The sequence below is a fragment of the Bactrocera oleae genome, chromosome 5 (assembly GCF_042242935.1).
Source record: "Bactrocera oleae isolate idBacOlea1 chromosome 5, idBacOlea1, whole genome shotgun sequence".
Classification (NCBI taxonomy): Eukaryota; Metazoa; Arthropoda; class Insecta; order Diptera; family Tephritidae; genus Bactrocera; species Bactrocera oleae.
The window spans coordinates 57,145,111-57,171,389 of NC_091539.1; the positions used below are offsets into that span (position 1 = coordinate 57,145,111).

General features: G+C 38.3%; 1 protein-coding gene across 1 annotated transcript in view; it reads right to left on the minus strand.

The window, feature by feature from the left end:
* NetB (Netrin-B) overlaps window positions 1-5,433 on the minus strand; it is a 200,367-nt gene extending 194,934 nt beyond the window's left edge. The window contains exon 1 of the mRNA XM_014230104.3: window positions 1,819-5,433. Within this exon, the coding sequence (XP_014085579.2) occupies window positions 1,819-3,466 (1,648 nt within the window). The 5' untranslated portion in view covers window positions 3,467-5,433. The remainder of the gene's footprint in view (window positions 1-1,818) is intronic.
* Between the last annotated feature and the right edge of the window lie 20,846 nt (window positions 5,434-26,279).

Below are 26,279 nucleotides of genomic sequence, written 5' to 3' on the forward strand. Positions count from 1 at the left end.
TTAATGGCTCACGTGTTCTCTAAAACTGTTCAACAAATATATATTCGCACGAAATTTCACAGTTTAAAATATTTTTCAAAGCTAAACATCAAACTTTAATAATTAAAGTCATATAAAGTGAACATCTTTTGTTACAATGAATTAAATCAATTTATATAATGGAACTATTAATGCCTCAATGAAAAAATAATTTCAATCTAGATCATAAAATGATAGAAGTAATTTTTTTTTTGTTTTTTCTAATTTTAAATGGGCTTATTAATTTTAAAATGAGTAAAATTTCAAAAAAATATCAGTCAAAAATTATAAGCGTTATATTTCATACACATTTCTGTCAGTATCTTACTTTGAATAACAGAAAGTTCTTAATTATTTTATCTTTAATGTTTGGAGATTACAAATTTTTAAAGGCTCTTTTTTAAAATCCGTTTTGTAATTGCAACTTTCTGATATGGCGAAATTTGAATAAACTAAAAATTAAAAAAAGCAACCAATACAACGCACCAAAAGGACTGCTCTGCCTACACACAAATATTTATATGCATATGTGGCATATGCAAACTAACCAAAAATTAACATTTAATCTGCCAAAATTCACATTAATCTGCTGAGTCAACAAGTTGATTTACATTTCCAATGTTAATCTCAAATAAGCGCACAAAAGTGCTTTTAAAATTTCATTCATTCATGCAAGAACACACACATACAAACATACATACATATGACATGTATGGTATATAAACATATGTACATATGTGTAAATAGCTGCATGTACTGATAAGAAAAACAAGCTTTTGTCGTTGTACCTTCCAGTTTAAAAAACAACGAAGAGCCAGTAAATGAAAACCACAACAAGAGCAAAAACATAGCATATCAGATACTCATGTATACATATGAACATGAATTTCGTCCGCACAGGCAAGCAACAAGCTGTGAACACTGCACAAGCATGGACCAGTCGATACCGGCGAGTGTCATCAGCAGGTCTCCCACTGCTACACGGTTGACAAGTTCCAAGCAATGAACCGCTACCTACACACAAGCCAGCTATTTTGGCACAGCTTATATGAATATAGCAAAACAACTTGCAACATGAAGCGTATGTATGCTTTGAGTGTACGAGCATGTGTGTGTTTGTGTGAATTGCCAAAACCTGCTAATCAGTTTTTCGCCCATTTGTATCGACAGAGCCATTAACTGCGACCCACAAAACTAACTAAAACTCCATCAGCGTCAATCGACTTGCCACAAATGGCCGAAAAGAGGAGACAACGAACATTTTCACATCATAAATTTTTTGTGAGAAGTCACAGGCAACTTCACGTACATACATTATGTCGAAGACTACATTCAGCTCTGCTGCCTACATTTACCATATAGGATCCAGCTTATTTGGCTGTAAATCAACAACAATGTGCCACCATAGTACATCATGCCCCAACCGCCCTGTTGTGCAATGATTTAGCAGCTTGCCTTGCCTTGATGGTTGGAACAACAAACGCTTCATAGTCAAACTGCCGCCGTCGCCGCTTTTATCGAACGTTTTTGCCATTCATGCCTAACAAACTCTCAACTGAATTCAATTAAAAGACATACCGACACACTCCATACGAAACACTTGAACCCGACTAAACTGCGCAGCACACAAGCACTACGAGCAACATACATCCCTGGCTACTTTTGAGCTCATTCATCTAACTATCGGCATCCAGTGGTCGTGCCATCATAGAATATATTCATGGACATGCACAGTATGTGAGTAAAACAAAAAACAAAAAAAAGAAAGAAGTAGCAAAGGAAAAAAGCGTTTCCACTTACTTTTGCATTCATTGGCGTCGGTGTCCGTTGCACGTCCCCATGGACGATCGAAGTAGAATGGCTTACAACGTTCACATTCCGGTCCGGCTGTGTTGTGCTTGCATGCGCACGTCATTGTCAACTTGACATTCACATTGGCGTTGTTATTATTGTTGTTGATGTTGTTGTGATTGCCATTAGTGTGCGCAGCACCAGTGCCATCGAAGTCATCGCCAGCATTATACATGCGTGGTAGCGCATCATTGGGTCCCACTGTGGCTATACATTCGGAGGCATGACCATTGCACTTGCAGCGTCCACCAACTGCAAAATCCGAGACGGCATAATGTTGTGAAATAGACAATAGATCCTTGGTAGTAGGCTTAGGCGCTACTTTGCCATCACTGGCGACCGCATGTTTGTCCAATGTTGCGGTGTCCGCTTTTGTGGTGCTCGCGACCGCAGCTGCAGCAAGCGCTGTTTTGGCTTGGTAATGTTTCTCATAGGCGGTCAGCTTTGGTTTAATGTTATAACGTTTGACCTCTGGCACGATGCTGATACCGCCATCGTTTGGATAGTCCAAATCTAAATTATCATCGTCCAACTCCAAATGCTTTTTTGGTTCGGCAGCATATTCTTCATCTTCATATGTGCTATCGTTGCCTTGCAGATTATAATCATACTCCTCATCTTCGTCGTCTTCGTCCTCCTGACTACTGCCCATCTCATCGCTAAAACTATTCGCGTCTGGTTTGGCAGCATCCTTTGCCTGCGCCGCTGCCAGTTCTCGTGGCAACTCGAGCCGATGGAATACAACACGTATATCGGTGGCGGTAACCCAATCCTGCAGTACAAGCGATGCATCCAGGTCATTGGCCGAGGGACGACCTTCGAGTGTATTGAATGCGAAACGATTTGTGCTGCCATCGCGATGTGAGTCTATGCAACGTGCTTCCTGCTCATTGAACTTGCTGATTTTAGCGCGATCCGGTCGTCCATAAAATTTCAGACATTGTGAGCTATAGAACTGAAAGGGTTGCCAGGTCTGACCGAAATCAGAACTCTTATATATGGCCAATGAGTCGGGACGTGGCGATTTCGGGCAGAATGACAAAGTTACATAGGTCAATTCATATTTCTTGCCCAACGACAGTGTGAGCGTTACATTATCCGGTGGCGCAATATCCACATCGGCCGGCACTGGCACACTCGCCGACCGCCAACAAGTCACATTGTTGGGATTATTCAAATCAGTTAAGGCGCTAGCGGGAAAACGCGTTTCGGCACGGCTATTGTCGCACACGTTGCACTCGCTGAGCGTGCCATCGCGATTGATTTCGCAGAAGTGCTCCGGTCGACTTGCACCACAAACACTGGACGCCTGCACGGGATTACCGTAGGCCGCATTCACGAAACTGGGCAAACACTTGCGCGGTTTGTCCTCGAAGTAGCAAGGGTCGCTGTCGGAATGCGCAGAGGAGGAGGCGCCAGCGGCAGCAACACTGCTGATGGGTTTCAGCGCATAGCTGAGCATACAAATGCAAAAGCAGATGACAGCTGGCATGTTGTGCAAGACGCTGAAGCGTCTATGGCAGGCTTTGTTATTATCTTTATTGTTATTGTGTGAGACTGCGGTCTTAGTGGTTGTCATGTTTGCGCGCGTACACATTACTCAATGTTTTCTGCTTATAATTTTTAGCAATTTAGCTCTGCTCAGTTGCGTTGCATGCAAACGTACGAGTTGTGCGCGTTTCAAGTATTCAAGTCACACGCGACCGATTAACACTTGCAATACTTCCTATTAGCAATATTCTACGATGTCGTGTTGTTTTTGTTGTGTTTTTTATTATTTTTTCGCAATTTTATTTTTTTTTTGCTATTTGCCTTCAACACTCTGCTTCAAGCGCGGGTCCACTCTTCAACCACAGCACGTGCTGCATGCAATTGCGGACCTACCCGTACGTACAGACGACCGACCGATCCTCCGGCTAATTTGTATTCTAGTAGAATTTTTAATTTTTAATTAAATGACAACACGTTTGCACGTTAATTGCCCATTGGGATTTTGCGGCGTGCGGAACCGGCGTCTACCGCAGAAAATAGAGTGTAAAAAAAATCGTGACACGAAAAAGAGTACAAGCGCTGGAATGCACTACAAGCCGTTGCACTTAACACAAAGTTGCACTTAATGCGCGCTGAAAAGAAACGCAAAAAATGTCTGGTGTCTATGAGCTCGACCTGGCTTTTATTCGCACCTCTACGTTTGCGACTGAATTTGCAGGCCACAACAAAAAATTCGCGCACCACAACCAATTTGCATAGACGTGTTCGTGTTGTAGAAGCCTAAGTACTGCGGGAGTTTTTTAGCTAGACTGAAGGTGGCGAGCTCAGTGCGAATTTTCCATCAGCGCGCGTGTCGTATTTGCCCTCCTTCTTTTCGTTTTACAATGAAATATCACTTTTGTGATTGACTTAACACACGTCGCTTATCAGTCGTAGCCCACGCGCGCGTTGTTTGGTGATTAATTTTCGAGACACGCCACCAGACGCTCTTCCTTTCGCGTACTTAAAGTATGTACAAATATATGGATGTGTGTACGTCTTTCATAAACTATACGCTCCCGCAACACACAGTCAAGTCCAAAAATAGCATTCGTTAAGACACTGCAAGCGCTAGCTGGGTCTCGGCGTCACACTGTCTACCGTGTCGCTGATCTAGCCTCGCGACCAGACGGCCATCAGCCGTTGACGACGTGGAATACCAAAAGAGCCAAGAGCCACACACGAACAAGCGCAACAGCTGTCCGTTATGTGGACGGATTGGCGGTGGCAAAGGCAAGGCGCGAGTACGTAAAATACGTTCAAAAAAGAAGACGCAAAAAGAACTGACAGGCGTTCTGACGCCTATTTATGTGCTTACTTCACACGCACAACAATAACAACATTTGCCAATATTTTTATTAAAAAAATCTTTTGTTCACACAAAACACTTTCCTTTGGTAACGACTTTGATTTGGACTACCCACAGTGGGGTCGTTGGAGCTGCCGTGTTAGTGGTCCAACACGGTCAGCTGCTGACGTTCTTCTGACGTTGCGAACGTGCCAGCGTTTGCTAATTATCTGCACGCATGGACCAGTTTGCCTAGTAGCCTAGGCAGCAGCTAACCAACTATTTTTCGGCTTAGTACAAGCAGCAATCGGCTGCCGAATCACTTACACGACACGCTACGCCACTATTAACTATCACGCGAGGTGTTATGCGTTGCCTGTGTATTGTATAGCTTTTGATATATTTCAAAATTCACCACACTTCCTTCCTTTGGCACCACAACTGAATGAAACGCACGAACTCACCCTCCCTCGACGGTGGGTGGTTGTTACTTTGATTATTCTTTATAGCCTACAATACACTTTACACTACACTTTATTTCCGATTCCGGTACTCGCATCAACGCGTCGTCTATTACTCGTTTCGTTTCGTTACACACTTCCTTCTAATAATACACCACGAACTGCGCTTCGTTTTACCGGCAATACATTCACCATACACATAAACATACTCTCAAACGGCGACAACGACGACCACGAACCGTTATGACTTCACTGTGAATACACTTTTCGTTCTGTACGTGACGAGAGCTGATTTTGTACTGAGCCACGCGAATGTTTTGTTTGCTTTCCAACAGTTGGGCGATTCGGTTAGTGTGTGCGCTCAGTGGCTCAGCCGAAAATAACAAAGTGCAAGCGGCGAGCGCATTGAAGGTGGGAAATGTGCAGATTACGGTGGTTGTTGGCTGTTGCTCTCGCTTGACTTATTTAATACTCGTAGTAGTGTAAATTCGGCTAATTCATTTTCGTGTGGCTACTGTGAACGCAAAGAGAATTTTCTTAATGTTGCTGGCACTCGGTAATGTGTGCGCTCAGCAACATTGGCTTTAGCATCATCAGCAACTCATCAACCGGCCGGTTTTCATTCATGTGGAACGCGTTGCTCCGCAAACGGTAGGTGAGATAGTCAAATTAAGCGCTTCAGCAGATGTGGCGCGCAGCATCAGGTGTGCGATTAGTTGCTAAGTAAATTGTTTATAAACATTTGGATGACAAAAATTGTATAGAAACATTGTAAATCTCTTAAATAGAATTTATTAGATATAGCTAGATATAGTTTTAATATACTTTTTATTTTTACATTTATCATCTCTTTTGGTTGGCGATTTTCTTTACGAGACAATTTCTCCCCGTATTCCCCGCACTAATTTTCAGACGCGGTTTGACTAAATATTTTGTTGCACGGTTTTTGCCAAAGCTGTGAGAAGAAAGGTAGGGTGGAATCATATTTTCATTTTTCATATTTACCACACTGAGATTCAAATATCTCGCTAGACACGGCTTCGGCGAACCCCACAAATTGGCTTGGATTGATATTAACCACCTTAACAAATTTTTAGTCAGAATCTGATGGTCCATTCTTGGGAGTTTTTGGGTCTCACAAAGGATCAACCATCACATATCCTAACATATAAACCTAAATACTTGTCTTTCATTAGAACTCAGCATGATAATACTAAACAGACACAATTATCCCGCAAACACTGCTTGCCCATTGTTCAAATTTTTTACTGATACGATATTTTTTAAACCGCGAACAGGGTATAATAACTTTGTAACGATGTTTTTAACACCTAAAATGAAACGTCGGAGTTCCTATAAAATATCTATATATAAAAATGGTCAGCATGACGAGCTGAGTCAATTTAGCCATGTTCGTCTGCCTATATATACGCGAACTAGTCCCACAATTTTTGAGATATCGATCTGAAAATTTGCAGACGTCCTTTTCTCTACAAGAAGTGACGAAATATCTTCACCAAATTTGGCATGGAATCGACAGCTCAAAATCAAGTTTCTGTAAGGAATATATTGTATTTGTGAATACGTGAATAATGTTAACGTTTTTTTGTTTAATCTTTTAGAGACTATTGGATAAATATCGATCGCAAACTAGCTTTGTCCGAAGGGAACTGAGAGAAAGCACGTCTGTTAGGTTTTCAAATGTTATCCCCGAACCGAAAAGCGTATCAATCTTAAGACGTTGTAAGATATGGACTAAAGGCACCACTTTACATCTACGTCAGCTTGCCTAGCAATTTGTATTTTACGTCCTCATCTCAACTATTCCTCCCATCATCGTTTAGCTCAATACTTTGTCACAATCAAGATCCACAAGTTATGTTTGAGGTATAATTTCATAGTGGCAATTTGACTATATTAATCGATGCTTCCGTAGCAAAACTTCTTATAAGTCAAGCCGTATAAACTTTTTTCCAACCGCGTACTACATATCAGATAACAGTTATTGGACGGATTACCAAAATTTCTTGATCTTCGCATACCCCTTTACAGAAACAGTTTACTTTCAGAAAACCCAGAAGGCAATACGTAACATTATGATCTTATTATCCTCGGAGTCAACACAAAATAAAATAGCCCATATCAAACTCTCATGAAATGAGACAAGACAACAACCAAAAAGAGAGAGACCGAAATACCTATAAGCAGCATGAATTAACTTCGGCACAGAAATTCTTTGGGATATATAAATCCATAAAAAATTCAATTATCTGAAATACTACAAGTACGACCTAATATATTCTATGGCGGTCTGCATTTTTTGTCTGAAATTCGGAACTACTTCTCCGATAAATTGTAATTAACTTTCGAAATCAAAAAAATGATTGACCATTTGTGGTTTTGACTAACAGCTGCGAATTTGAGTTTAAAAGAAAAAAATCGAATCTAATATTTTACAGTACATTTATCACCAGTAAAGCACATTGAAATTCATTACATAATATATCTTTTTAAATTCAAAAGGGAAATCAGACATTTTATAATCTTAGCACGTTCAGGGGAGATGTCATTTTAGCTCAATAGGCGAACGTAATCAAAGCAACAATATGCAAAAGCTGAGCTTAAAAAACGTGCAGCAGCGCGCTCAAGTAACGTGGACGAAAATTAAATGTTACGCATCAGGTAGCAACAACGGAGACGTCCACAAATTTTCTGTCGCGGCACGCAACGCAAAACAAACAAGCGAGCAAAAAAAATTATTCAAATTCGTTTTGGGCGAGAGCAAAAATTAAACAAACAGCAGACAAGAGAAGCTACAAGATACACCTACCAACACACATACTTTCATTTCTTTATTCCGTTGAATTATTGTATTTTTTATTTTTTCGAAATATAGGCGGGCAGTTAATAATTTCACGCCAAGCGGCAGCGCGCACGCGACCCCAACCAACGAACCAAGACCTTGTGAATGGCGGTCACACCAGCCACCGACGTACACTGACGCATCAGACGCTGACGCAGCTTCACACCTTGGCGATTTGTTGCGCCGCTTATCTGTGCCGTTTATCTCCGGAAGATATGTATGTGCCAGCAATATCAATAAGCATTGTGCGTTGGACGGTTAGTAATAGCCGTGGAAGTCGCCGAGCGCTGCCGTATAGAATTTCATTGCTTGACCGCATTTTGCTGCCGCATGGTGTTGCACTAAGCCTTGCAGGCGAGACCGCGCAATTGCTTTTGGATACGCTCGCTTTGTCGCGCCGCAAGCTCGTGTTTGTACGAATGTCTGTCGTGTCGTGTAGGTGGTGCGCGGAAGAGTGTACACATTCTTCTTCGTTTTAGTTAAAATATTTACTGTTGACTTTTCGGTGAAACGGGCAGAAATTCACCGTTAAATATTCTGTCGTTAAAGGAAATGCCAAGGTTGACTGACTAACGAAGTTGGCGAATCGGCGGAGCCAACTTACTGTGTTGTTATACAGCAATTTATAATGCCTTTTTAATACACTCGCAGCTCTACTTCGCATACTCACACGCTACTTTCGTTAGCTAATATTTATTGGAGTCTTCGTTTTTGTTACTGAAGAGGGGTATATCGCTTTGGAAATACTAGTGAAGCGGAAAAATAAATAATTACTTCGTTGAATTCACCTTTAATTTATTCTTATGAGAGAGATTTTGTGAGTTATGGCTTTGAATCCGGTAGGACTCAGCTTTTCTCAAGTAACACAATTACATACACAATTAGAAGAAGAAACTCGGCCAAGCATATGTCAACGGTAAATTTCCTATATTATATATTGTACGTCAAGTCTTTTCTCTCTTCATTTGTGAACACATTTTGACACTGTTTGACTATCTCACTCTGATGCTATATTTTTTCATCATCTCTATCCATATAGAAAAAAGATGAAGTTGGATTTACGAAAAACTTAATTCCAAAGAGACATTGATCCTTAATTATACTTATATACACATGCGACCAAACATGCAGTCTCTGAAACACCCACATGTCCATCCGTGTTCAAAAAGAAAGCTGATTAACTGAACTGGAACTTCTCTGAAAGAAATTTAATTAGCTTAATCCAAGAGCATACTACATTTTCACATTGGTATTCCGAAATTATTTCGAGTATTTCATCGGACCTGCTTCGATGCGAATTCATCAGGCCTGCAGTTAACCGGAAATTCAGAAATTTTTTGAACCTTAAACCAAAAATATCATCGTATAATGAACATGTTTAGTGTCATTCCAAAAAAGAGCAAGTATTTGCGTCTTCAGAATCTTCTCTATATGTGAAGTCATATTCAAAGGTTATTGACGAAAACCACCCATATTTCAATAAAGTGGAAGTTAATCTAAACACCGCAACCCACCTAAAGCACTGTCTGTGAATCAAAAGAAAAAAACCTGATTTTTACAAAGTCTAATCTCTAGTATCTCGAATGATTTTCTTAGTAGTTTATCTAACTTAAAACCGCTATATTCCACACAACAATGTGTTAAAATGGGTTGCGATCTTATGGAAAGGAGATACGTAGTATTGAGACTGAATGCAAATGTCATTGGTTTAAGCTGAGACCCAAAATGAACTCTTCAGTAACAATAAATGGGGATCGCACTCAAATGGCATCAATTAGAAACATGACAACAACATCGAGCTATACTTTTTGTTGTTCCTGAGTAGCAGTCCTGTTTCAAGCAAGGGTTTGGTGGAATAATGTCTATGAAAACTGCCCACAAGTACTGTAGCAATTCTCTTTGTCAGCACGCTCCGTTATGGATCTGATATTCAGTTAACAACAACAGACAGCCTGCTTTTAACCGGCATGCGATGTTCCAGCAGGCCTGTAGTCCTTTCAAGTACTTCAGCTTTTACTGAGATTTTTGTAAAGTAGTGGATTAGGAAATATAGAAAGCTCGACGATGTAATTGTTTCGTCATAAATTCAACCCCAGATTTTCGTCGCCTGTTTAAGAAATAAAAGTATCGAGATTGAGAAAATTAGGAAATTAGAGTTTTCAAAATCACATCTTTAATTTTGAAAAGCCTTCGAGTGTGTTCTCAAAAAAGTACTGATATTTAACACTACTGAAAATTAAAGTAATTAAATGTCTTACTGTAGCATTAAAGCAAGTGCAGTAGAGTACTAGTAGTAGTAGTAACTTTTCATACAGGATTAACTACTCCAATGTTGTGATTAAAAATCGAAAGTAAAGACTTCTCAAGTACCTTCGCATTAGGGGAAAGTAGAGATATCTGACCATATAATTTTTCCCTGTTTCAATGAGGATTTTGCTGCGGTCAACCGAATCGAAGCTTTCGCACAAAGTTCATGTGGGGCATACCCACCGACATAAGTACAAAACTTAATGAATTATCTGCCTTCATACGACAGAAGTGACCTAGTCACCGCAAACGCTATTCACGTAAACCCAACTCCTTTAGAAATATGTGTACATATATAGGTATATGTGAATATGTATGTATGTATGTGTGCACGCGTGTGTTTTTCTCTTTTCCAACGCCGTCTGTCCGGCCGACTAAGGGACATATTTAGTCTGCTGATTTATTGCTTCTGACATTACAGTTTGTGTTCGCTGCGGTCGATATTAAACACTACAGTGTTGTTGTTGTTGTCGTTGTGTTCGTGCTATTTCTTTGTAGGTCGCTCTGTGTAGTACTGCTTCGAAGATGTTTGTACTCTGCGTTGCCTATCGACTTGAGGTGTAGATTTAAAATACTGCCTCTTGCCACTTGTGTGGGTGTTCAAAGCGATTTGTTTGTATTTGTAATTTTTTTTTTTTCAATTTTATTTTTCAGTTTTTCACGTACATAACATATTTCAATATGTTCGCCGATATTTCCGACTGCAAAACTTGTTTGTATAATTGTTGGCGCATATTTGTGGCGACCTATCTGTCCGTCCGTCCGTCTGCCTGTGCGCACTTGAAGTGAATTATGTTTTATTTATAATCCTTATTTATAAATATTAATAACTAGCTAAGGTTTGTCCCCTGCCTGCATATACACACGCACACATTTCTTTTTCTTTAACGGTTTTTCTGACATATTTGTGGCGTATCCCCCTCGTAGCTGTTTTTGCAGTAATTTGCTGCCCTTTTTTGTTTGCTGACTTACATAAAAGCATACATACACTCATGTATATATATGCTCGTAAATATGTGTGTTTGTTTATTTCACAAAGCATGAAATTGAGTTTCGCTCAAGACTCACCAACTCGAATGGAGCCAACATCCTCCTGGCGTTACGAAAATATGAAAATATACCATATTTGTAAGTATGTATGAATATATTTTGCTTTGTTGCTGCAAGTAATGGAATTTTAATTTAATCTCTTTATGTTTACATCAACAGCATTCGGTAAGTGCGCGCTGCGCAGGTCGAAACTAATATGGCCCATTTTTCATTCGAACTCTCTTGCACATTCATTTTTTACCTCCCTTCATTGTTTGTTTGTGTTTTCTCGTAAACGTTTATTTGTTTGTGTAGAGGCGCTTTAATTTCTTCAGCTTAAAGATCTTTTATCAGTACATTTTAATCAAAATTACTTGATTTTGTTAATTTACAATTGGTTTCGGTTTCATTGTTACTCACTTTTCAACCTTTCACTTTTTGGTTTTCATATTTGGAACTCTGCTTTCCACAAAATCAAGTTGTTTCTGATGACAGACGGAGATTGGCACAGGCCTACATGTGTACAGACATACATATATTTTTAATTAATATGATATCTTTTTCTAAGAAACCATTACTTTAGTTGTTAGTATGAGTTTACAGACATATGAACATTAGGGTGGTATATAAAAAGTCAAAACAATGGAATTTTTTAATCCAGCTTTCCAGCCACGAATAATGGTATTACATGTAGAGTTTGGAACCGAATGAAGACTGCTTAAAGTTCAGGTATTTTACGGGGACCTAAAAGCCAAAGCCCAAAATCGATACTACTGTAGTCAAAAATTCGATCCCATACATAATAAACAAGGTAAAATGTTAACTTTGACTGCACCGAAGCTATACCTAATGCCCTTCATAGAAGCAGGTATAAAGGTATTAACAAGATCATTATCTTGATTTTGTTCGTTTCGTTGGTATGGCAGCTATATGTTTAAGAAGTCCGTTCTAATCAATATGTTCTGAGTTTGAAGCGCTGTCTTGAACAATAATCGATCCCAAATTTTGTGAAGACTTCTTGTCGAATTAAAAAACTTTTCATACAAAGACTTGATTTTGAGCGATCAGTTTGTATGGCACCTTTATATTAGTTGTTTGCTAGATTAGCTACTCTCCAAGATCTAGCAGATCTAATATAGCTGATATCAAAGCAAAACTTGACATTTAGAAAATCTTCCTTAAAAATGCTTTTTATACTTTAGAACACCCCTTATAATTTACGTAAGTAAATTGAGTATGTAACAAAGTGGAGAAAATATGACACTAAATAGGTGTGCCACGTTGCTTCTTGCAACAATTTCATCGGAGAAATTATGATTAAAAATATTGACCCAAATTAGGTCTGATTATTCGTAAAACAGAAATCTTAAATATATCTTCATTAAACTTGTGATTTTAATTAAGAAATTGTGTGTTTATCTGAGATATGTGTAAAGTTCAATGAATAATCGTGTAAAAATATACTAAATACCGATGGTAGCCAGAAAAATATATTAACAATTATGATTTCTCCCAATTAACAGCTCAAATATACCTAAAAGCCTAACCCAATCATAAAAATTGTAAATAATATACCACAACTGGATAGAATTGGACCATATCTGTATGACGTACTGTATACTGTTAGTATTGTATATGCAATCTAACTTTCTAAACTCTTGATTAAAGCTTGATTGTTTTAACCGAATCTTTAAAGAAGCCAGTATAATTTTTTTGGTCTCTTGCAGACAGAAAATTTTTTTCTATAGCCAGGGAATGGTATATTATTTAAAACTACAGAAATCAGGAGCTTGGATCTGTTCGAACCACAAATAATAATTATTATTAATATTTTTGACATTAGGCTACGGCATTTCGAAAAATATTATATGATTAATAAGATCTTCTGCCGCAAGCTATAGCAACACTTTTCTTGACGATTAGGCAAGGGATATTTGAGGTTCAACCAGTAAGTAGATTTGTTACTTGCTGCTAGTTCGGTATAATTTGGGTCGAGTTTCCGTAACCAATACTTCAAGCAGAACAGTGTCTAGTCAGGACACCTACCATTTCGGTGAAGTGAACCTTGCTAAGAGCTGGTTGTTCATTGGACCTTTGTCCCACAGATCCAAAGTCCGAATACACGAAACAGGGGAATACCTGTTTGTTTCCATCCTGATGAACAAGGCACCCAGTCAAGTTTATTATGGATATACTGCTAATGAGAACATGCACTCCTTGACTAGCTTTGAGCTCACTGTTAGCGAGCTTATGGCCTATATAGCAACTCTGCTAACAGAGTGGATGCATACCTCCCGAAAAAAATCCGCTCCTACCTTGATGGCTGCCACTTCTGCTTAAGAGACAATACAGTGGTCTGGCAGTCTGAAACAAGAGTTGATTGAGAATTCTCCTTCTCTAACATTCCCCTTGAAAAAACTTTTGAGAGATCCACCGACTTCCTAATAGCTCCTTGCAACAATATAAAAAAGCAATCAATGACTTCCCCACCTTCTCCTCAACATTGGGCTTCCATGATAGCTTTCTATGAAGGATGAGACCCAAGTACTTCAACTTTTCGACAGGATGTAGTCGAGATCACTCCAATTTCAAAAATTTAAATAAAAGTATCCTCGTCAGGTAAAATATTATATACTTTCATGGACCATTTTTTAACTTTACTGATTGCGGCATAAAATTTTCAAAGTAATATACCTTTGATGATTCTGAATAGCCTTTTCTTAAGAGTACTTTTTGAAATTTTAATTATTAATTTAAATGGATTTTAGGAAGTGCAAAGAGTATTTCGAAAAAAATATTAAAATTTTTCTAAAGGTCCAGAAGTTAATGGGTCTTATCATTCATTTCGCATCGAAATCGAATTTGATACGAAAAGTATTTTCCATCGAAAATTTCCGCACGATGATTGACACCGTCGATAAACTGCTTTACCATAAGTTAACTGTTTTATCGATATCGATACGGAAAGAATAGCCAAGGAATGTCTTTTATCATGTCGGCAAGTGATTTCAACTTCATGGAAAATTTTATCTTCAATACGATTTCAATGATTTCAACGTAATGTTTTTCGATTGAAACGGATTCAGTGTTTAGAGCCAATATCAAATAAATGACATCACTAACCTACTAACAAAATATCAAAAATAAATGATTGTCATTAATTATTTCTATAATTATATACACGCTCTTACAGATAATACATATATAACTTTAAATTTTTCCGCTCATTTAATTCAATTTTAATTCAAGCAACACATGCTAAGCTGTGATTGATGTCTAAAAAACGTATTTCCGAATTAGCTTCCGTTTTTAAAAACAAAGCCGCAAGCAAAGTTAACTCTTCAAAAGCCAACTGATTACGAATTTTAATCAGCCAGATAATGACGAAATAACGCTTTGTTGTGATAATATGACGGCAAGCGTGCTCGCGCAAGAAACGGTAGACGTGAATTCGAGCGTGCTCGCGCATATGATACGCCGGCTTACGGCACATAGCCTATAATTATGCAACAAATTGCGCAGATTAAATGTAAAAGCAGTAAACAGCGTGCAGCAGCTGACCTTGAAACGGGCAATTAAATATAATTTACAGGTAAATCAAAAGTAATTAACGTGATTAAATGCCAAGCGGAGTGATTGAAATGATGGAAATTAATGTAAACAGGCGGAGGAGAAGAATGAAAAGGAGGTGGAAGAGGAGGAGGCGGACGTAAAAAAAGCAGCGAAGAGTGGATCCAAATGATGTGAAAACGCATGTGTTTACAAAAATAAATTAAATACAAATAAATTTGCATAAAAAGTGAGGTTATGATTAAGCACGAAAAATATTGATCGGACACATATGTATATAACATGTGTTAATGACAGGAGATGCGCCAGAAAGAAATAATTACATGCTAGGGCAAATATTTAATGAACTAATTTAATATACAGCGTATTATTTGGCTTTAAACGACGCCTGCTGGTGAATACCACGTCGATGCTTCACTATAATGAGCTGTGAAATGTGAAGTATGTTGTGGTGACCAGCTGCTCAAAGCAGCAGCATTGAACGTGGTTATAGCCGCAAATGAAGCGTTGCTATTTGCTTTGTTGATGATTAAATAAAAAATAAAAAAAGAATTGCTATAAATGCCACAAAAATGCGCGTAAAATGTAAACAGCAACGAATAACGGTAAAATGCCAAAGCGAAAATACGCCACGCGCAACTCGTATTTTTGAAACATAAAGCGCGTTAATGCTGTGCGGCATGCCACAAGCAAGTTGTAAATTGGAAAAATTGCATGCGTGCAGCTTACGATGAGCAACATGCAACAACTCGACTCCAGGTGGTAATTGAAATTTAAAATTCCTCAACAAATAGTGCTCGCGGTAACAATTCACTCATCAATCGGCCAAATGCAGCGCGTTAAATATGTACACTACTTGCCTCAAAAGGATGCGAGCAAATGAAAATGCCCCGAGCAAGCGACTGCCTACAAAGCGCGTGAATGTGTAAAAGGCTGCAAGAGTTCGCTGAAAAATGGTAAACACTCAGGTCAACCACAGACGCAGCAGCCAACGCCACCGCAACAGCAACAACAACGGCATATCATTGGCGGCAATATTTGGTGCTGAAAGTTCCATCACAATTTTTCCAGCTCATTAAAAGTGCTCAAACTCCGGCATGCTGTGCCGTTGTGGTGCACAATATAGCGCGTTAGGCATTTTAGACGCACAACTTGCCATGCAACAACGCCACAACGCACGACAAGGTGGCAACAGCATAACAACAGTAGCGGTGGCAGCTAGCAAACCAGCGCTTCGGTGAGATTGATGTGTGCTTGGAACTGTGTTGCTAACTAGTCACCGGTATTATGATTTGTAGACTCGCTTGCTACACATATATACGTATGTATGTAGCATGTGCCAGTAGGCAGCTACATTTGCATAGCTATGCAACGAGAAGCTACGCAGCAGTGGTCTAACTAACCGTCCAGTTGTTCTTTCGCAGTAATGACCGCATTAATGATTGAAATTTTATGAAAGCATGCGGCAAGGCGCTGTTCCGTGTGATGGATTTTGGTTGTGCGGGTGCGTGTGTGTGTGTGCGTGTGTGTTGGACACAAAGCACAGCAGGAGCTCATTACATAAATATTCTTTTATGCGAACAAATGTGCTATGGGATACTTGAAGCGAAGCACGGCACAGTGTGTCATAAAATTAAAAGAAACAAATGGATTTTCTCGTAATAAAAGGTGGCTCAAGAAGTTACTTCTATTCAGCAAGAGGAGGTTTGAGCTAGAAATATTTTTGGTATAAAAATAGTTCAACTTGCTCGACTAGGATCCTGTGTATGCACCAGAATTTCCGATGCTATCATTAAGGCGTTCTCTTCATCATGAAGGAGGCTAATAATTATCTAACGCTAACTTCTGGACTTAAATCTTACTAGAGAGCAATAAATATTGGATTTAGATTAGTAACAAACTGTTCTTCTTCCTTCTGTTCATATTACGTTGAATGGCATTATAAATAATGGATTATTTACTATAAAACCTCTCAGACAGTTTTGTGATTGCTTGACTCGGTACTGTTTGAGCCCGCATCAAAGATGGACATTAGCAAAATGAAAATATGCCATATTTTAGGGTTGTTTTCAATGAACGAGAAAACGAAGGCCAGGCAACTGAAAATGTGAATAGTCTTATGGTCCTGATACTTTGACAGTCAATTTTGCTTATGTCACCCTCTGGAAGACTATTTGTCGAAAATATCGATAAAATCTGACCGTCATGTAAGCACTGTTTCGATTGTCCAGGACCTAAGCATTGTACAAAAACCCATTTGGATGTATTGGTACCACAAGAGTTAACGTAAAAACATCGGATCGAATTCCCATCAGCGAATACTACTGCTGATGAAAAGTGAGTCAGTAACGACATCGTCAAGCGATAACGATCGTGGTCGAATCGCGGTGAGCTGGCGCAAACGGACAGTCAGGAAACAATATACTATGAGTTGCTCCACTACGGCCAAACTCTGAATTCGAACCTGTACTGTCAACAATTGGGCCGTCTGCGGAAAGCAATGGCCCAGAAGCAACCAGCTTTGAGCAATAGAAGAGGATTTTTCTCCTTCTGGACCACCCTAGACCACACACATTGATAATGACTAGCCAGAAGTTCCGGCAGTTTGGTTGAGAGGTTTTTATATAGCCACTTTACAGTGCGCAGCTGGTACCAAATGATTACTACCTATTGCTGTCTGTGCTAAATCATCGAGTCCCTCCTACTTTTTACTGGACCTTTATATTTGATATTTTTAGACAAGGTCAGCTCACTCACCCTGATTAAAAGTTCAGTAATAAGTAACCAATCCTAAACTCTTAATACAATTACTTTCCGTATGAATTCAATATAAATAGACATTCTCAAGGAACTCGGTTCCAGCATGTAATTGCTTCGGACCTCTCAATGTAACTGGGTCAATATATCTGAATAAATCTACCTAGATTTGTACTTACATAACTCGTCAGAAATTCTCACGAGCGCAATAGTCTAAAAAATTTTTAGAGATTTACAATAAGTGGTCCTATCTTTAAAACAAAATTTATACAAAACACTTGGATGCGATTTGAATAAATCTCTTAATACTGGTATACTGATACCATAAGATAGTGTAATGAAGCCGAATTCTCCGAAAAAATTTCACAAGTGTTAGAAATATTCATTAGAAAAAAGTAACAGAGAAATTATCCCTAGTAACCAACGAACTCTATCAGCTAAATGAAAATACCATCGAATATAATCAGAGCAAAATACCATGGGTTGCAATAGGAATTACTCAATCCCAGGCTTACATATTGTTCTCTGTTCATTCTTGTTACCTAGACATTCACGTACCAATATCTGAAAAAATTTAATCTCATATTTTTACAGCAACAAAAAGCCATCTGAGCAAATATTCAGGGAACTCATCTCAACTTCTTTAAAAAATAAAAGCACGAAAGAGCCTTCTACTCTAAACTCTACAGCTTCAGAACTTTTTTCTCAATTTCCTACAGGGTCACTCAATAAGCCGCTAGATGCCTTTGGGCCAAAACAATTAGATGCAACACTTCCTCCGCTCGTAGCGACAACAAGACAAATATGTTTTGACCAAAAATTGCCGCCGTTGCTTTTTATCACTTTCTGTTGTGTTTCGGTTCTTTTCAACTATGAAAGCCACAACAGCACCTGGCTGGTTCGTTAGCAGGCTTCCTTGCACTGCGGCTGACAGACAGGTCACCTGAGTTGCTGCTGCTGATGATGATGATTTATTTAGCTGATAGTTCTGCAACAAAAGACAAATGGAGCAGAGAACGCTAGGCGCAGCGTGTGGCAAGCGTGGACTCCTCGCTTACTTAGCTATGCCACAGCGGTGCTAACGGCTACATGGAGCTACTCAAGCTGAAAAACGGGAGTTCGCAACATCACACCAAAAAATATATACTAACGAGTGAGCGTTCACATGTACATGTATATGTTAATGTATGTGTGTGTGCAAGTACAATCATGCTATGTCAGCGCTTTTGCGACAATAGCTCACCTGTGTAACTCAAGCTAATGTGGCATGGCAAGCCAACAGTGTTGTTAGATACAAATGAACTCGACTGCAAACGAGTTGGAGCACACAGTTCTCCTTACTAGCACATATTTTTAAGTGAGTGTAAGTATTTCAGAATTTATATGGGCGTCCATTTTCACCGACCATTGGTCTTCTTAGCGCGCCATTCCCACTTTGCTTTTATCAGATTCAGCAAAAATGAAGTCGTCTTACTTACTATATGAGGTTTTTGGCGCTCTTGGACTTCGCTTGTATGCCTCTAAGCCGCACGGCCTTCAAACAAGTTCAGCTTTTTACACGGCGTACAATTTTACAACTATAACTTCCCACCAACTTACTTTTTTAAGAAACCGAGCAGAGTAGAGAATAGTAATTCGAAGGAATTGTCTTTCTCACATATTACTATCATAGACCCCAGATCTACAAAGCCTTAATGATTGAATAATTAATCTACCAATTACAATAGATGGAACCAGCCGCCTAGATTCTTTGAAGTTTCGAAAATTCTATCAATAGTCTCAAACACTGAGAGTTACTTAAATACGAACAGTGCCGTCAGGCCCAACTGTTAATGTCATAACCTGCCTGTAAAATGACAAATGAAGCGCTGAAAGAGTTCGCGAAGTTGTGGACACTAATATGATGTTCTAAAAATGTTCCGCCGAAGGTAGTGTGGAGAGGTCTTAAGCCACAGAGAGCTTTCCTCCGGACCTATACTTTACTGCGAGTCGGAAGCTTACCATAATTATTGAGAGGAGTTTTCAAAACTGTTTCACTACTCTCTGTTACTACCTCTGAGGTCCAATAGTTTTTGAGAATTAGGTAAATCCAGGTATACCAGCAGAATACTATCAAAACGGAAGATATATGATCGTTGAACTATATTTTAGATAAAGTGATATCAGAAGGAAGATTAAGGGAAATAATTTTGACGGCCAATCTTCAGGGAAGACACTACAAATATACTAAAACGACTACAACTCTATCAAAACCTATATTCCCAGCAGAATATTAAGTTATTTCCTTCAGAGCCTGCGGATTGCAATATCGAAAATGCCGTTTCAAATTGTCCACTTTTCACCATTTGTTTTCTTGTGATAAGCGAATAATTTTCAGTTCAATGGAAAAAACAACGTTAGTTTTGTTAATTGAGAGATTCCCCTAAAAAAGATTTTCACTTTTTTAGCCATATTTGCCGCTGTTTCGAGAAAAGTATTTCAGATTAACGCTTCCCTGCCATTTCGAAGCACTTCCTTAATTTAAGAAAACCCAAATTCCCAAATTCACCAAAATTTTCAAAATTAAATTGAATTCGCAATATTTATACACAAAAATAGCGCAGCACCCCTACTCCACGCCGCACCTCCAGTCATCCGCAGCGCGCACCACAATAAAAGGAGCACATTTGCTATGGAATTTCAACTGCTGTTTATGCCACTGGCAGCAATCAGACAGGCAACAAACCGACAAATGAATCGACGAAACGAACTAACCCGGCGAGCTGGGCCGCCACTATTGCCACAACTCACTCAGCGACTGATTATGTTGTTGCATTTTGTGCTGACGTGTTGTTGGCGCGTTGGTAATAAGCCTTTGGCAGTGATTTGATGTTGGCGATAAATTGAAGGTGGTGATTTTTCGGTTTCGGTTTTTCGACGGTGGCGCGCGTAACAGCAGCAACTTGCCACATGGACACATGCAACCAGCTCACCCATTTCAGCCGTTCACCTTTGTCGGCTGTCCAAGAGTTTTACGCTATGTTTGTAGATATGTATGTATAACTGTATATATAATTATATAAGTGTGTACATGTGTTGCCCGCTACTTTCGTGTATGCGTTGCACGGTAGCCGAAGCGGCCGTCACTTTTAGTGCAAATGATGCTTTAATTTTCGATATCCTCAACCCAACTTTGGTCTTAATTTTTTTTTTGTGCGGCTTTCTTGCTTGCTTGAATATATGTGTATGTGTGTAAAACCACTCTTTGTATATATGTTTTTGTGTGCGAGTTTTGTCTGATTGCTCCTTTGCGTTTTGTTTTATGTCTTTCTTTACGTTTTACTCGGTTAGTTTGGCTTGTGTTGGTCCGAATTGATTTATTTATATGTTTCGGGGTATATAATAAACATTCGTGCAACATTATGTGGAGGTGTTGAATTGTGTTGTCCGACATTCTTTGATACAGATATTTTGATTATGTGTGATTTACTGCACTGCGGTGCTTGTCTGTGGGCGTGCAACACACATACTTACTTCTGTACATGTATACGAGTATTTATGTGTGTAATGGGGATAATAATATTGGCAAAAGTCACCTTAACGAGGATAAACGAGGCGTATTGTATTGATTGCTTTGCGTGAACTAGTAAGATTACACTAGTGATTGAAAATATTGATTTATTCTATTTTACTTCAATGCTTGTAAGTATGTATTTTAATGTGAAAAAAATATTTGTCACTTCAATTATCGAAAGAAAATTTATGCGAGTTGTATATTAAGGGCGGTTCCGACAAATGAGCGGCTTTTTGTGGAGAAAAGGAAGTGTGCTGATCGATTTCCTATCGATATCTCAAAAACTGAGGGACTAATTCGGTTATATATGTATATGTACACTGACAAACAGACAGGCAGACAGACAAACATAACTAAATCGACTTAGCTCGACATGCTGATCATATATATATATATATAAATATTTTATAGAGAAAATGATATATATATTTTTATAGAATCGCGGACGTATCCTTCTAGGTGTTACACACTTCGTGGCAAACTTAATATAGCCTATTCAATGTATATAGCTTATTCAGGGTATAAAAAAGATGATCGTGTAGCAGCTATGGTCTTAAAACAGGGATTGGTATATTTTCGGAGCCATGTTCTCTTTGAAAACTCTTTATTTTCTTGTGTTTAGAATTCTAGTGATACTATCTATCTTTAGACTATTTCCACATATATTTGACGCTGGTTCGTCGAAATTATAAAGATAATGTCGTCTGCATTCACAAGCGACAACAAAGGTAACAAACGGATAAAGGTAATTCTCTGGAAATACGACCCTACTAACACCACTCTTAATAAACTCTTCAACCCTATCCATTGTGCCAACTCTTTACTCTCTTTATCACCCAGTTATGGACTACTTCCCTTCATTTTTAGTGTTTTTTAACTACTTCTAAGTAACACTCATATGAATGGACTGCCCGAGTTCTCAAGGATGAGTAACGTCGAGTAATTAACAGTTATTAAACCTTTAATTTTGTCCCGTAACGGAAAACTCTTGAACAGATAAGTCTCACAGTAGCTCAGCGAGCGCTCGCTAAACGTGAACGCAAGATCCTTTTCTCCCAAAATGAATCGCTAAAACATTAGGATGCTTCTTGCGCACTGTAATATAAATCTCTCACTAAGAATTAGCATAATATGACCGACGTTATCGGATGGTTGAATAAGATGGATGGATCTTATCATCACTTGATTTGTAATTATTCCGATTTTACAAAGCTAAAATTAATGCTTTTTGTATTTCACTTTTTTAGAAGTTCAGAGGAATGTATTCTATTTAGTCGTTTTAGAAAATTTCTTTCGCCTAGATTTCTTGACTGACTTCTATCCGCCGGGAGCTGTTACTTCTTAACATTATGTCTTCTGGATCATGCAATAGCTAGAATAGTCGAGGCCAATGGAGATCTTTCAGTAGATTTGCGGTCGTAGCAGACCTCACCTCCGGTTTTATAAGCATAAGTGTTAATCGTCCTACGAAGAGTATTCACCGGAGCGAATTGCCAGAGTTCCGAGTTAATTTATAAGCAAATTTTTTTTGTAAAATGCGCGTGCGTTTAGGAGACGAGCAGTACAAACAAGGTAATATGAGTAGCTGAACTAAACATTTGATCGAACTACAAGCGCAATTTTAATATATTTATATTGCTCGTTTGTGAACTTCTGGTAATGGTATGCCATTTCCATTAATGGAATAGCTGAGCTTCTTTCGTACGGCATATTTTGAATGAATTAACAGATAGCCTGAAAAGTACGTCTAAGTAAGGAACTATTAGAACTGAATCTGCTATAGCATATAACTCCAAGTGAATGGTACGCAATAAATCAACTCCAAGGAACGCAAATATCCATCTGTCAACCAACGAGGTAAAGGCGTTTCTGTTTTGAAATGCCTATAAATTAATTCTCATCGACAACAAATATTATGTGTTATTGAAACATTTAAGGAGGAAATCACAGAAACAAAAATAAAAAAAGAGAGTGATGTTCCAGAAAAATAAGGCACACACGGTGGAAATATTTTTTGGAAATATGGATTGGAATTGCTTCCGCATCCCCCGTATTAATCAGGCCTGACCCCAGCGAATGCTCACGAAAGGGAAATACAGCAACAATGAAGCGGTAATCATCGGAAGCTTCAGAATATCGTGCGCTCTTAGAGAAATATATATTTTACTGTGGCTTACTTCTAACGTAAGGTCAAATTTTTTACCATTTTTACGGACTTCAATAATATACTATGGAAAATTGGTTTACAGCATTTATTTTGTAGACTTAACTGTTTCAATACATTATTTTATATTAAGAAGACGTCTGTTATAATACAATTCAAATATTAAAAATCACGCTATTGAATCACAACGGTTAAATAAATTTACGACCGCAACCAGAGAGGAGAAACTACAAGTAACTTGATTAGTTCGACAAAAGGGGTCAGTATGAGAAACGCAATTAAAATATAATGGAACTGTAAAATATTTAATCAGTTCGAAGAATCTTTATTGTTTATGGGAAAACTCAATTAAACCACCCTCGCAGTGAGAGTAGAAAATGTAACGGAAAATGCGGTTTAAATACTTTCGCTTTTACGAGCGCTCATAATTTTCCATAATCAACACCTCTCAAGCAAACAACGACGAAGAAAAAAAATATTCCGAAAAGGGCTAATTGAATATTCAGCGATTCAGAGATCAATGAACACAGAGTGTTGCAACGGTATCAAAATGAATGAATTAATGAATATAATAGAAATGATAAATGCATAATCTATAAACCACTTTGCGTCGCTGGGGTTTCGGGTTCGAAAAGCAAAACATTTTAAATGAAACCCAAATGAGTGATTTAGCGATTTTGTGCACGCGCACAGGCTCCTCGGCGTTGCACTTGAGTCAGCCTGCAAAAGGAAAAGTAAATTGCACATATCACACACACACACAGATACAAACAAGCACACGCACAAAGCGAAACAGACACTCGAAGGCATAAATTCAAGTGCAGCAACAACAAAAGCAAATTGAAAAGAAAACAATAGCTACAATAACAACAGCATATGTGGTAGCACAACAATTAAAGAAATCTTCTATTGTGGCAATGCAGCGCAAACAAGACCGGAAGGCCTTGCCACTTGAGCATGCAGCGCTGCCATCGTGCTGAGACGAGTGAGAAAACAACAAAAGTGTATATGTGAAAACAAATTAGAAACTCGGCTGCGTCTGTGCGTTTTATCTACGGCGGCAGCAGCGTGTGACTTTGGGGAGCAAGTAGCAAGCAACAACAACAGCAAAAAAGCCAACATCAACGCTAGCAGCTGATATATTGCCCTTAGTAGGCAAGTGCCAAATATATGAGACCACAAATAGGCACGTAACGAAAATATTTACGTTTTCTTTATACGTCTGCTCGTCGCGTCGTTAAATAGTGCAGCCGTGTAAGTACACAAGATGCAAGAATTTTACGCTCTTTACACGCTGGTGTTGCTGTTATTGCAGCAATTGCTGCCGGTGTTATTGTTTTTTTGCCGCTATGGAATAACTACAATCATTTTGGAATTTTTTTTACACTCTTCATTTGGAAAATCAGTTTCGTTTTATTTGTGCAAACAGTTCGTGCGAGACTGCTTGTCTTTTCAAACCGCCACGCCCCAAAAAAAACAAAAAAAAATTATAAATTTAAAATTTAAATTTCTCGTAGCTGCAACTGGAAAAGAGGTAAGCTGGAACTAATGAGGAAAAACTTCGCTACCACCTGATTTCTACTTTCTTCAATAAGTGAGAACCAGACCTCGTTTTTCGCTATGATAAGCAGGAAACAAAAAAATTAGTTCTTATAAAAGAACAAAAAATTGTTTTTTTTTTATTTCTTAAAAATTTATCTTCTATATGTAGACCCTTATTTTTTCGAGTCCATTACAATCTTCAATCATACGATCCTATGCTCCACAATGGACGGATGCTTGAGATATTATTTTTTAATACAGTAAACTTCAGTGCATGCTGGGAGTTTTGCTGCTTCAATTTAAGATGTCACTCCTGTCACATGACTAAGAGGTAAACATTTTGCAGAAGTTTTTGAATCTCACTAACATTCCATTAAAAAAATTTGGAATAAGAGTCAAAACACTCTTACACTATTTACAGTTTCAATATTTTGCAGTTCAAAATCTACCGAATCGTAATTTAAAAATATGCTGTTTTCCCAAACTTCGGTATCTTTCTTTCTTATTTCTTATCAATAAAATTGTTCGAACTACATTTCACCGCTGTAAATTATAATGAACAGATTTTTTGTACACCCGATGATGACGCCAATGATCTCGATCTCCTTCCATCAATTCAATTAAAGCCAATATGATTTGTCCGCCAATAAAAAATATGGTATTTACGATGAACTATAATACCCTTCAAAGGTTCAAGTTTTCTTACAAGAGCTTGATTTTGATCGGTCAAATTATATGGCAGCTATATGCTATAGTGATATTGTTGCTTTAGAGAATAATCCATGCCGAATTTTGTGAAGAGAATTAAGTCAAATAAAAAAGTTTTCCATACAAAAACCAGATTTGGATCGTTCAATTTGTATGGCTGTTACATGCTTTAGTAGTCCGATATCGGCTGTTCTGACAAATAAGTAGTCTTCGGATGAAAACAACTTGTGCAAAATTTCAGATCGATATCTCAAAACTAACATACAGACCTACAAACAGACGGTAATGGCTAAATCGTCTCAGCTTGTCACGCTGATCAATTATTTATATTTACTTTATATGACCCTGGACGTTTCCTTATGGGTGTTACAAACTTCGTGACAAACTTCATATACCCTATTCAGGATATAAAAATGGAATAACTGAATTTTTTACTGTTCTTTTCAAATAATCATTTTATTTTGAATCCCCCAAAGTATGTGGACCAAAGTATTTTGGACATCTTGTTGGTTGATTTAGCGGTATAAGAATATATGTAAATGTATCTAGGTATAGTATTCTTTTAAGTCACTCTTAATACTTAAATAGTGAAATAAGTCTTAAGAAATTTACTAGAAAAGTCTAAATGGATGCCTATG